The 13,331-nt window shown below is 63.4% G+C and overlaps 3 protein-coding genes across 3 annotated transcripts; 2 read left to right on the top strand and 1 right to left on the bottom strand.

Moving 5' to 3' along the window:
• Positions 1-182: 182 nt before the first annotated feature.
• On the bottom strand, positions 183-1,548 carry RPS0 (40S ribosomal protein uS2; the record flags this gene model as incomplete). The annotated part of the gene is made up of 4 exons (XM_069351690.1): positions 183-1,054; positions 1,118-1,150; positions 1,279-1,315; positions 1,540-1,548. The coding sequence occupies 4 exons, from the start codon at positions 1,546-1,548 to the stop codon at positions 183-185; spliced, it is 951 nt and encodes a 316-aa protein (XP_069212076.1).
• Positions 1,549-4,424: 2,876 nt separating this feature from the next.
• On the top strand, positions 4,425-7,478 carry Q8F55_003132 (uncharacterized protein; the record flags this gene model as incomplete). Its single annotated transcript, XM_069351689.1, has 4 exons — positions 4,425-6,787; positions 6,829-6,918; positions 6,972-7,087; positions 7,135-7,478. The coding sequence occupies 4 exons, from the start codon at positions 4,425-4,427 to the stop codon at positions 7,476-7,478; spliced, it is 2,913 nt and encodes a 970-aa protein (XP_069212075.1).
• Positions 7,479-11,046: 3,568 nt separating this feature from the next.
• Q8F55_003131 (uncharacterized protein) lies at positions 11,047-12,967 on the top strand (the record flags this gene model as incomplete). Its single annotated transcript, XM_069351688.1, has 4 exons — positions 11,047-11,753; positions 11,791-12,084; positions 12,438-12,766; positions 12,834-12,967. 4 exons carry the CDS (start codon positions 11,047-11,049, stop codon positions 12,965-12,967), a joined length of 1,464 nt encoding a protein of 487 aa, XP_069212074.1.
• Positions 12,968-13,331: the final 364 nt, after the last annotated feature.

Here is a 13,331-nt window from a genome sequence, read left to right as displayed (position 1 = left end):
CATCATTTTGATGGCCTGGAGATGCCCCATCTGCTGATAAGATTACGGCCACGCTCCCCCGCCCAGCACCTCGTTCTGCCCCTCTCGCCCCGCTCATTTCAATGATACGCTTGATCACATCTGTGTGCTACAGAAACGATATCAAACCCATGGATCCTAGCGAAATGCAGGGCAGAGTGTTTTTACCACTCGGTGGCGGCCTCCTGGGTGGCGGCGGGCTCAGCGGCCCAGTCACCCGACTGGGGCTCAGCCGACCAGTCGAGGGCCTGGTCGGTGGGCTGGGCGGCAAAGGCGGCGTCGTTCGAGGCACCGGCGGCCCAGTCGTCAGCGGCGGCGGGGGCGGCGGTCTCGGCGGCGGCAGCGGCCTCCTCCTCGGCGGCGGCGGCCTTCTCCTGGGCCTCACGCTCAATCTCCTCGGGGTCGCGGTAGAAGAAGAGGTCGGGGAGGACGTCCCAGCCCGAGGGGCCGGTGGGGCCGCGGGGGACCTCGCCCTTGAGGCGGAGGACCTCACGGCAGAGGAGGTACCAAAGAAGACCAATCGAGTGGCGCGACTTGTTGTTGGTGGGGATGGCAATGTCGACAAACTTGAGCGAGGCGTCGGTGTCGGCAAAGGCAATGACGGGGATGTTGACGTAGGCGGCCTCGCGGATGGCCTGGTGGTCGACACGGGGGTCGGTCACAATGATGAGGCGGGGCTCCTTGAACGAGCGAGTGATGTAGTTGGTGAACGAACCGGGGGTGAAGCGGCCGGCAATCGCCTGCGAGCCAGTGAACTTGGCGTACTTGAGGACGGCACGGTGGCCGTAGGGGCGGGCCGAGATGACACAGATGTCGGCGGGGTTCTCGATCGAGGCAATGACACGGGCGGCGAGCACGAGCTTCTCCCAGGTCTTGCCAACGTTGAGGACGTGGATGCCGTCGGCGCGGCGCTTCCAGACGTACTGCTCCATCGACTTGTCGCAGTTCTTGGTGCCGAGGTGAGCCTGGGCGGAGAGGAGGAGCTGGACGTCCTCCTCAGTGGCGTTGAGGGCAGCGGGGACCTTGGACATGGTGGCTGTTGGGTTGGGGTTGGTGGTGGTGGGGGTGTTTTAGGTGAAGGCGGGAGGGGCTTGCGTACTTGGAATCAAAGATCTCGACGATAGAATCAAGTCTGCGAGGTGGTTAGAGGCTGGCCGTAAAAGTTGGCGACGGGTGCGAGCGTGCAGGGTCGTTTCGACGCGGCGCTGTCGTTTTGCGCGTCGCCGTCGCCGCTGTCGCCGCCGCCCATGCGCAACTCACCAAGAACGTTCCTGTTTGCTGGCAAGTCAACGGCAAACTATTTTGTGTTTAGAGGTCGAGAAGGAGGTGAAGCGCGAGTTGGACGACGAGCGGGCCCACCCAGCAGCAGCGAGCACGCCCACACCGCTGGCGAGCGGACGAGCAAACCCTCTCCGTGTCCAAACTCAGGCACGGGCAATTTCAGCCACGCCCCGGAGTTTGGCGGGGAATTTGGGTAAAAGCAGGGGGTGGAATAATAACGGTCTTGTAGGGGGACTAAACAAGGCTCATGTCGCGGGATCAAATTTGAGGCGCTGCGTCGGTCAGCGCCGCCACCCAACCTGCCCGTGTACGGCCGGCCGGCCTGGGCCAGACTCTCTCCCACCCAGATGGATCTGCGCGAGCCAAGCAAAACGGGCCAAACCTCTGGTCGGAAGCCTTGCCACCCACCGGCCAGTTTGCCACCCAGCCCAGCCAACCACGGCTCGGCCAGCGCAAACTCGTGCTCTGTAGACGACGTACGTACGTCGACGTCAGTCTACAGTGCAAACAGTCTGCCACCCAGCGAAGCCAGCCAGCGGCCCAGAGCCGGCCAGCGGAGACAATTCGCTCTCGGGCCGACTCATTGCCACTCGTGCCGCTTCCCCGCCGCGCCGCCGCGCTGATCGCTGGGCTCGCTCGCGGCAGGCAGCTGACCTGTCCACGGTCAATCACCTGCGAGGCAGCCAACCAGCGTCCAGCCTGGACTTGCTAGCGAGCGAGCCGGCGTCGGTCGGTGGCACAAGGACAGAGGAAGCAAGGCGAGCCGACCCAGCAGACGTCAGCAGTTCTCAGCCAGCGCTCAGCAAGCCAGCAGGCAGCTTCTGCGCCGCGCCCAATCGAACCCACCCACGTCAGGCCGTGTCAATCAATCAACCCGCGCTGTGCTCGTTCGTGCTCCTGCTGCCCTCGGGCCTCGCGCCGCGCGCCGCGCCTCCTCCACCCAAATGAAATCGTTCGTCGTCGCTACTCCCTCTGACCTCGTACGCTCGCCTCTCCTGGGTTAGCTTGGCCCGTGTCGTGGCCAGGTCAGCCAGCCAACCAGTCAGTCAGCCAACCGGGTGGCTTTCTCGCTACTGCCTGCATGTGCCGCCTCTACATTACCTTGTGCCCTCGCCACCACGTCACTGATCCGTTGGTCTGAGCTGCCGTCTAGCTTCAGCTCCTCACAGTGTCTGTCCATTGCTACTGCTCCTCGCTGTCGTCGTTGCCACTGCCGCTGCCGCTGCCTGGTCCAAACACCACTCTGCTTCTCTCTCGGTATCAAAAGGTGAGCTTCTTGCATGCTTGAAACGGGGGAGCGGGGCCAAAACTGCTGCCAATGGGTAGGAGTGGTGAGGTCGAAGTTGGCTGGCAGGCTCGAGCCGCCTACCCGCCTCGCCCTTTGCCGCCGCCCTCGCCCGCGCTGCTCAGGCGGCCCCCCCCCCCACCCCAGCCTGCGTCCGCCTTCCCTGCCTTCCCTCTTCTGCCGCCCACCCACCCCACCCCACCCCAGCCGCCGCCGCCGCCGCCGCCGCCCACTGCAGCGACGACCACACCACCACCAGCACGACGCAACCCCATACCACACCACGATTTTCCATCGACTACTACCATCCCCATCCCACCCACCCACTCTAGGACAAAGCGCTGACTCTTGCCCTCCTCCTCACCTCCTCCCCATTCGACAACCTCCCCCTCCCCCCTTCTCTTCTCTTCTTCTCCCCACCACCAGCTCTTTCAACACAAGCAAAACACTCGATTTCAAAACAGCCAGCTTTCAAACTCGACCCCCTCGCCTCCCATCGCTCCTCTCCGCCCCTGGCTACCTACCTACCACTCAACACACACCCTCGTCTTATCGCACCTCTATATTGGCCACCAAACATTCGTCTCGCAGACAGCTCGCCCAACTCGACGGGCAGCTCGCAAGCGATTCGTCTTAACGCACCACTCTCTCGCCCACGACTCTCCACCCGCCACTGCATTGATTCGACTACAAACTACTATTACGCCACCTTATACTACAGCCATGTCGTTCTCCATCCTTGCCGTCCCCGCCGTCGGTCAGCAGCAGTGAAGATTGCCCACACACACTCGACTCTATCACCGCTCTCTCTCGACGCCGGGCGACTACATCCCCCCTCTCACCTCGGTCCTCCTGTCTGTCTCTGTCACCCCCGAAATCCAACCTGAAGTCTACCATCACTGTCCACGTATAGCCGCCACCCAGCATTGACATCGCTCCTGTCTCTCTCGTGGCTCTTTGCTTGCAACGGACACTGTAAACGCACACTCGGCCTTCAGTTCTTCGGGCTCGTCACTCGTCTTTGGTTTTCCTGCTTCCTCGCTATCGGTCAAATCGTCGGCGTAGCCACCTCTGCCGCTACTTTCCCGCACACCACCGCCCCCCCAAACTCGTCTTCCCTCGCCTCCGCCCGTCGGTTTCCGCGCCCTTCCAGCCAAACCTTGTTTGCACCACCAGCCAGTCGTCAAACACCACCTGCATATCACTATTGATTACGGCCCGACAACTCGCTGTGAACAATCATTGATACCACCACTACTACTGGTCGTGTGCATTTCCCGCCTAGCTCATCATTGTTTAGACACCGGGTTTGTCTGTCGCCATCAATTTGGGTCGGATTCGTCTACGCCTACGCCACCAGCCAGGAACCTTGACCAGTCGGATTAATCCATTTAGGTTTTCGCCACCCACCAAGGCAAAGAGGCAAATAGCATCTGGGCTTACCCATCCATCCATCAGCCACCACCAACCCAACCAACCCACGCCTCCACCCACGCCTCCCCCTCTCTCGATTCTTACTCGTCGTCGACCGTCGTATCACCAACCACGACACACACGCACCCCGCCTCTCGTCGTCATCGCCGCCAAAGCATCCTCGGTTTGCCACCCACACGGACCACGCTGCTAGCCTTCGTATCTTTGTGCATCAAGTGTCGACACGCATTGCCACCGCCGCCACCCACCGCACACACCCACCCATTCGAATCACTCAACCTGGTGATCATTCCGTCCAAGTGAGAACGAATCAAGGAGCCAAGAAAACGGTCGTCATCTCAATCATAGTCATACCGACGACCGCACTTCTTCGCCGACCTCCCCTTCCACCCGACCCCTCCATACCATGTCTCGCACGGCGACGGCCACCCCGCCGCCGCCTCTGTTCCATCAAAAGAACGCCACTCCGTCGGTTCGTCATGTGTCCAAGGGCAATGGCTCGCAGCTGCCAGTTCCTGGCTTCCAGCGCCACTTCAAGAAGCAGTCCAAGCTGTCGCACTCGGCCGTGCCTCCATCATCGTCGAACAGCGCCAGTCCCATGGACCCTCCGCCAGTGAGCACCGCGACCACCGCGGGGCCCGCTGGTGGCAAGGTGCCCATGTCGGCCAGTGACATGCTCGGCATGGGCACTCCCCGTCAGCGCTCGCCCGACCCAATGGCCATGTCGCGCACGGGCTCGATTAGCTGGTCGTTTGACGACTCGGATGCCAGATCCATCGCGGCTTCGGTCCCCTCAATGTCGACAAGCTCGTCGGCCAGCAGTGACTCGTGCTCGGCGACCTTGACCACGCCAGAGACGACGCCCTCGTCTTCCATTTACGGTGATCATGCCGAAATTGTTTCAGGCAGCACGTCAAGTTTTCCCAGCGTGCCTATTGCCACACCTTCGCCCAGATCCTGGGTCAATGGGTTTGGCAAGATGGCCCGTGCAGCCATCAGCCCGTTTAGCCGTCGCCGTGAGGGCGAGAGCCCCAGGCTGCCCTCGTCCCCGGCTCAGCCCGTCTCGCCCTCGCCGGGTCTCGTTGGAATGTCGCCGTACATTGCTCCCTCCCCCCAATCGTTCTCGCCCATTTCTACCCCGGCCTCGCCGATGGCGTTTACGATCACCCCTGCGCCAGAGGTGGCTCAAATGGGGGAGTCGACGCCCCTGCCGCTCCATGCCCTGCCACCAGCCGTTGCGGTGCCTAGCAACATGCCACCGGCCATTACCCCCGGATCTCCCGAGATCGACAACCCCGTGGAGGCTTTGCGTCGTGCCGAGTGGGCCGAGCTTCAGCAGAAGCGTGTGACGGAATTTGCCCGTCTCTGCTCGCAGTGGCCCCAGTCTGGCTACAACTTGGGCAAGTGGGGCCCCAACGGATGCCCAAGCAACTACGTCCCGCAGTCGTGGGCCAACCCCAAGCAGGTCGTGCGCACCATGCAGCGCCAGGCCGAACTCGAGCGCAAGATCTGTGATGACAACGACACGTTCTTTGCATCGGCTCCGACCTCGACGCGCAGCTCGTCGACCGACGAGTCTGTCCCCAGCGCGTATTCGTTCGTCTCCGCTTCGCAGACCTCGCTTGCCACGTCGGTTTCTGCCGGCACGATCAACGAGCAGCAAGACAATGGTGCAGCTCTCTGCGCAGCAGTTTGGCAGGCCACGAGCAGCAAGGCCGAGTACAGGGTTGAGCGTCGCTCCCATGTCTCGACTGACGCCTCGTTCAAGGTCTCGACCACTGCCGAGCAGCAGACTGCCGAAGACATTCGTGTCGCCATGTCGTCGCCTATTGTTGACGGTGTCGAGGGCTGGCGCGCCGAGGCTTCCATCATCTCGGTCAGCTCGATGGCGTCGGTTGCCACCTCGATCGCCACGTCGGCGGCCGAGGACAAGGACGACAGCAAGTGGGGCTCTCTCGCCAACTCGACCAAGTCTCTGAGCGAGCTTGACCAGATGGCCAATCTCGCCACGACTGATCGCATGGACGTGGACGAGCCCGAGCCTCTGGCCTCGATCCCGTCTGTGGCCGGATCGCACCCCGAGTCGTTGAGCACGCCCCCGGCGCCTGCCATGTCTCGTCCAGCGCGGTCAGCTTCGTGTCCTGCGAAGCGGCCCCTCACGTTTGTCGGCGACGACGACGAGGACAAGAGGCGAAAGGTCGACGAGCCAATGGTGGTTGACACCCCCACGCTCACGGAGGAGCCTGCAGCGCTCCCTCCCGCCCATTCGCTCATGGCTAGCTCTGTCCCCAACCTGCTCGTGCACCCTATCAACGGCGCTCCCATGCTCTTTGGTCACGCTGTCAAGACCTCGGCTTCGCATCCCATTGTCATCTCGCCGTTCATCCCCAACGAGATCATGGCCACGCTTGGCAACTACCTCCTTGCCAACCCTAACCGCGAGGCGACCACGCCCCTTCTGCTGGGCTCCGAGCTGGACGTGCCTTCGCTCCTCCTCTCCTGCCCCCCGCCCAACCAATGCGCCAGTGAGGCCGGCCCTGTTACCAGCGGCCGAGTGTCACCTACTGGACCAAGGACCTTGATCTCCTCGTCGAGTCGCCCCCGCGGCTCGGTGCGCCAGCCTACTCAGCTTGGCAACCTCCTTCTCTCCTCGTGCCCCGGCAAGAGGCTCAGAATGGATGGACCTGTCAAGGGCCGCGGTCCGGTCTGTCGTGACCTTGCCACCGACCTCCGTCGCATCAAGGGCACGGGTGTGGGCGCCATCGTCTGGTATGTCGCCCTTGTTGCCGCGTCATCGCTGACCCACGCAGCTGCTTGGATAACGAGGAACTCGAGCTTCTTGGCGTGCCTTGGGACACGTACCGCGAACTCGCGTCCGACATTGGGCTTGACGTCATCCGGTGATTATCCTCGACGACGCGTCCTCGTTATCAATGCTTACCAGCCGCTCCAGCTTGCCCATGCCTGACGGATTTACCCCCGTCTCCCTCCAGCTCTTTGATGCGCAGGTGTCGCTCATTGCCACCAACTACACGCTCAAGGGCATCAATGTCCTCGTCCACTGTCGCGGTCAGTCTTATCTACTTTGGCCACTGCTTTCAATATTGACGATTCAGGCGGTATCGGTCGTGCTGGCCTTACTGCATGTGCCTGGGCGATCAAAATGGGCTTTGTTCAGCCCCACCCTACGCTCGCTGCTGCCGCCGAGCAGGCGACTGCCGTCTCTGCTGCTGCGGCTGCCGCCCGCAGCGGCTCGAAGAGCGGCCGCAAGTCGTCCAAGCTTGTGCCGCAGACCCCCTCGGGCCCCACCACTGAGGAGGAGCACTGCGTCGTCATGTCGGTCGTCGAGCGTGTCATTGCCATGATCCGCTCGCGCCGTGGTCTCAAGGCGATTGAGACGTATGAGCAGGTTCAGTTCCTCGCGACCTACGTCGCATGGCTGCGCGAGACTACTGCGTAAAAACCCATCCTGGAATCTTTGCGCCTCATCAAAACTAAACTCGTCGACACTGTCACCCCCTACCGGCTATATTGTTATCGCGCGTCTCTTCGCATCTACACTCATGGCATTGATAACCAACCCATCGGCAACTCTGCCTCCAACAAAAAACCACCATTACATCCAGCCGCCACGATATCCTCACCGCTATTGTCTCGGACTTGCACAACACATTATCACGCCACACCAGCACTGCATGTTTTCATTCGCCATGATTGTTCAATGTCGTCACGACACCACGCGTGTTCAACAGCCAGCCGGTTACCTCCCCCTCCCCTTGTAACAAATCCTCCCGTTGTCTCCGTCTACCCGGCCTCGTGCCGGGCAGGCCTTGGAAAGAAAGTGAATATGAACGTGTTAGAGTAGCGGGTGGTGAGTGGGGTGGGTGGGGGCGGGTGCGGGAGTGAGCTGGGGCGGGTGCGGGAGTGAGCTGGGGCGGGTGCGGGAGTGAGCAGCAGGGGGCGGCACCAGTGGGAGCGATGTGGAAGGCGGAGAGGTGAGCGGGAGTGAGGGATGAGTTGTGACGGAGGAGTGAGGCGGAGGGGCGTGGTGACGGCGGAGGGTGTGGCTGAGGGGGAACGTGACGGTGGTGAAGGAGTGAGGGAGTCAAGACGAGCGAGCGGCGAAGAGCGCTGCCGCGTTTTAAGCTGTCAACGGTGAGTGAACATGACGATGGAGCTGGAGCGAGCTCGGCGTGAGCAGGGAGCGGCGGGTGAGCGGGTGACGAGGGCGGTGCCGTCCACAGTGACAGGTGAGCCGAAATTAGTTTGTCGAGTCCCCACATCCAGCCCAAGGATAGCAAAGACAGTCGCCTGCCAGCTGTCAGCCAGTCAACACCTCAGTCGCCGGGTCGCCGAGCCCTCCACACGCCGGAGTGGGGGAGTAGGTGGGGTGGGGGCCAGCGGGCGGCGTCAGGCGGGCCGGGGGCCAGTGACCAAACTGGGCGAGCAAGCCGAGCGAGTTCGGGTTCGGGCTGGCACCGGGCCGCGATTTGATTCGTATACGCGGGTGTGTCGGGGGGAGGCCGACGGCGTTGAGGTCGGCGCTGTCCGCGGCGCGGGGGCGGCGGCGGCGCAAGGTTTTGTGACTCTACACAGGTGAGTTTGGAGTGAGCATGGACGAGGTGCGGGCATGTGAGTGATGGGGCATAGTAGAGTATATAGCCAGCATAGAGCATAGACACTAGAGGCTCGACACTGTCCCACCAGGATGAATGGATGAACCTCACCTCGCTCGTGTCTCGGATTTCCCCACTGCACCCGATTTCCCTGCGCCGCGCGGGCAACAAGCGTCGGCTCTTGCCCGCGGCCAGCGACCAGCGCACGTAGACATGCGGCGAGTGGCGAGCACGGTGGGTATGCATGTACCACCACCCTCGGTACCACGACGCTCGTGCTCGTCGTTTACAGTGCGAGCGGCGTGCATGCATGCGAGGCATGGTCCGGCAACGTGACCACTGGCTGGGACACGGCCGAGCGGAGACTCCGGGCTGCCTCGTAACGAGGCAGAGTTCTTGCCCGCGTTGCTCTCGACTCGTTCGTACCCAACAGGAGCGACGACAGAGGCCGGGGGAAATCCGATACGCAAGCACGGCTGGGTGGGTCAGCTGCTTGCTGCTGCTAAGCTCGCTTGTCGGCATCAGCCCGCTGTTGCGAGCAAAGTAGGTGCAAGACGCAACACCCGCGCGACCGCGTTGCCGATACCCGCGTATGTTGACGCAGGTTGGCGGTGGCTTGCGACCTCTACATACTTGGGTCGCTGCGGCTTGCTTGCTTGCATCTGTACTACTACTCCTACTCACCACTGTCGTCGCCCTCGCCGTCGCCGCCATCACCCCCGCCGCTACCACCCCCCTCGACGCACGCTCGCCCACCGGACACGGCGCCGACCGCGCGCCGATTCAGCTCGCTTACCTCGCCGACAATCACCGCCGGCCGGCCCTCCCTCGTACCGTCCACTTCTCCTTTCCTTTGACAACACGTCCTGTCTTGCCTCTCCTCTGCACATTGCTCGACGGACCAACGCCTGGCAGTCGACACACCCACACCATGACAATGTCCCCGCCCAACACGGACCCGTACAAGCGCCGCACGTCCAAGGCGTGCGAGCACTGCCGCGCCAAACGCACGCGGTGTACCGGCTCGTCGCCGTGCGACGCTTGTATCGCCCTCGGCCTGGGCGATGTGTGCTACGTGCGCGACAAGGCGCGCCCCCGACGGTGAGTACGAGCGGCGTGGAGAGCGGGGTGAGGTTGGCCGGGAGGGCGAAAGCGAGGAAGGCGGCGGCTGGCGGGCGGCGTCCCCACGCCGCTGGCCAGCTATGCATGCGCCGACGCCGCCGGGTTACAGTCGTCCGCGACTCATCGCGGCCCGCGGGCCGCGCTCCCCCGTCCCGCCGCGCCGCCGGCGTTGGTCATGCTGCGGCGGAAGTAGTGTCCAGGGCGGATCCACCTCCGGGCTCCGGGCTCCGGATCTCCTGCGCCTCGGCCTCGCAGCTGTTAGCGAGCTGCCCGTCGCCACCCAGCACAGCATGCATCACGCGTGCGTGCGTGCGACGTGCGTGGGAGCGGCGCCGCGCCGTTGACTGGACCCCGTCGGCCTGGCCCCGACGCTGAGCCGACCGGGTCCTCCACTCGGTCCCGACACTCGCCCATTCCCTCTACCCGCCGGCAAACACCATCCACCGCATGCCTTGCCAGCCGCTAACGCCCCAGTGCGCCGGCCGCCTCCAAGCGCCGCAAAAAGACGTCTTCCCCCGACTCGGCAAGCACGCACACGCCGCCGCGGTACGGCGAGGCACACGCACATTTCGTGCGTGACGTAGAGATGGCCATCGACAGCTGGCTCGAGAGTGAGGGTGAGTCGACTCGTTCTTCCGGGGCGGATATGCGGCCGAGTTACGGCCTCCGGGTGGGGGAGTGGGGGAGGGGTCGGTTGTCACTTGGCACCCGCCTCCACCGACCACTTCACCCGAGCCGCGTCCATGCGTCGGTGTCTACGCAGAGCGCGCAGCCTCTTCGGCAACTATGCCACCGTCGCTGCGTGCTCGTGGGCGGGAGAGCATGTACATCGGTGGCCCGGTGCCGGGTTCCCGGCGCTTGGGCTCGGTGGCCCACTGGGCCACTCGGTGAGCCCCTCGGTCACATTTCGAATCGCGCACTTTTGTGTTGCTAGCAACGTTCCGCACGACGCTGTATCACGCGTCGTGCGTTCCCACCGAGCATCGCTGCCAGCAAGCCCCAGCACGCAATGCGCGCCGGAACTTGCAGCACCAGCGGGCAATCGCTTGCTACCCCTCGTTCCGGGCCCGAGCGCTCGGTTCGACAACAACGTTCGCACCGTCCCGCACATGCGGCCGCGCTGCCGCGATTGCCGCCGTGAGCGTCGGTGTTTTGTGCTTACTCAGCACGGGCGTGATGTTTGCATGGTCGTGAATCGGGGACGTGGGGATGATGAGGTGGGCTTGGCGCTGCCTGGGCGTCGGCCGCGGCGTAGCCCATGGCCTTGCAGCCACACGTTGTAGCCACAGGATGTCGGGTGGCCGGTGGACGGAGTGGACGTTGGTCGTCGTGGCACCCTGCTCTCCCGCTGTTGGCCACACACCCGCCTCACGTGCTAACCTCCCAGGCCACACGGCACGCCTTTCCCTCCCCGGACCGTCCCGCCTCGCCTCCCTCTCCGGCACACCGCTGCCCTCCGATGTCAATGAGCTCGCCGACCTCGAGGACCGCCTCCTCATGGCCTACCGTGCCGTCCAGCACTTCGAGTTCCTGCCGCCAGGGCGTGTCAACGACCTGTACACGCGCCACCGTACCCTTCCCGAGTCTCTCCTTCCGGACCAGCGCGCGCTCGTCGCCGCCGTCCTATGCCTCGGCCGCCTGAGCGAGCTCGCGTTCGAGCCTGTCCCCGTCACCCAGGCCGAGGGCCCCGGTTCCGCCGCCGGCCACCGCATGCGGCCTTGCCCCACGGATGAGACGCGCGAGGACATCACCTACTTCCGCCTCGCACTCGCGCACCTCGATCACTGGGGTGCGGCGAGCTGCACCGCCCTCTGTGCGCTCCACTGCCTTCAACTGTATGCGCAGATCCTCGGCGGACCCGAAGACACGCGCGAGATCCTCAGCGCAATGGCATGGCATGCCCGCGAACTCGGCATCCACCGCCGCGAGACGGCGGCCGCGTACCCTGCTCTGGACCGTGTCGGACAGCTCTTCTTCTCGACCCTGTACAAGGACACGTAAGTCACCCACTCAGTAGCCGACCTGACGCTCAAGGTGGTTCTCGACTCTCGTCGATGCCGTCCCGTTTACTCGCTGGGGCGAGTACGACTATGACCCGGCCCACGCGGGGTCGCCCGAGCCCAACCGCCCGGGCATCCTCTCTCGCCTCGCCGTGCTTGAGAGCGAGCTCCTGTCCCAGATCCACTCGGGCCGTGTCGATACTACGTCGCCCGAGTTTGTGCTCGCGACCGAGAGCCGCTGGTGGCCGCTCATGCGCGAGTGTGGTGATGAGCGCGACGACGGGATGCTCGCCCTCATCCACCCGTACGCGGACATCCGCTTCAACTGGTGAGTGTGGTGTGGATGTGGTGTGGCACAAGGTCGGCCTCGGCAGTCATTCCAGCAAACCTCATTTGAAAGGGCAAAAGGCATTTGTCCTGAAATCGTTGCGGTTAGCGCGGTGTATGCCGTAATGACGCTTGGGTGGAGGCCACCTCCGTCTATTCGCGTCTAATCGGGTGGTGATCTGAGACATCTTGTCTTGTTGGCCGCCCCCAAAGGCATTCACGGTCTCACCTGCAAAGCACGGCGTGTGTGTCCCTCCCACGCTAGCGCCGACCGCAGCAGGTGTGGAGGCTAGTCGCCTGCGCAGCAGCTCACTATCCGTCACTCAGCTTGGCCGGTTGCTGACCGCGGCCCAGGATTCGTTTGCTCCTTCGTGCTGGTTGCATGTCGCACCCTACCCTCGGCGCCTCATCGACCCCGATCGTTGCTCGCTCCCTCTCCCGTATCCTGCACACATACGCCTCGTTGGCCGCGACAAACCTGTTTCACCCGTGCTGGGCACAGCTACGACGTATCGTGACCTGCGGCCAACTGCTCATCCTGTGCACAACTGCACGCGAGCTTGGCCGCTCCGAGGCTGAGGAGCTCTTTGCCGTCTTCCTCGCTCTCCTCAGGGAACACGTCGGCAAGTTTGACTTCATCCCCGAGTACATTGCCGCATTCGAGGCTGTCGGCGCCTTTGTTGGTGAGTACCGCGGCGCCTTGATGCCGTATCGTGCATGCGCCTCGTTCCGTGCTCACGCTCCCGCTAGGTCTGTCCGTACCCGTCGCCCCTCCTGCCGCCACGCGCGTTACGCTCCCCGAGCTGCCGTTCATGTTCGATTACTCTCTCCCGACGTGGTTTGACACAGTGTACGAGCCGCACCTCCTCCAGGCGGATGTTTAGGAAGCCGATCAGCGGCCCGGTTGCCACCAAGCCCGCCACTTTCGAAACCTCTGGCTCGCTGCCAGCGACATTCCTTGCAAACGGCTGGTCGGCTGAGACTTCAAGCCTCCGGCACCACCCTGCGCCAGCCCACATGATAGCCCACGCCAGCGGCACAAGCGGCATGTCAGTGCCGCTTTAGTGCCGCATCGAAGGGACACTGCGGGACGGGCGGTTCTGTCAGCCCTCCACACCCCCTCGCCCGTTCTTACGAGAAACAAACTCGCTGTACCCGCCCCACCGTACATGTAGTGGTAGTCGAACGACCCAGAACTGTATTCTAGCATGTTGAAATGAATGATTGCTGTTTTTTGGCGACGGCGTT

The sequence above is a fragment of the Vanrija albida genome (assembly GCF_041260175.1).
Source record: "Vanrija albida strain AlHP1 chromosome Unknown contig_2, whole genome shotgun sequence".
NCBI lineage: Eukaryota > Fungi > Basidiomycota > Tremellomycetes > Trichosporonales > Trichosporonaceae > Vanrija > Vanrija albida.
This window is presented reverse-complemented; position numbering and strand designations above follow the sequence as displayed.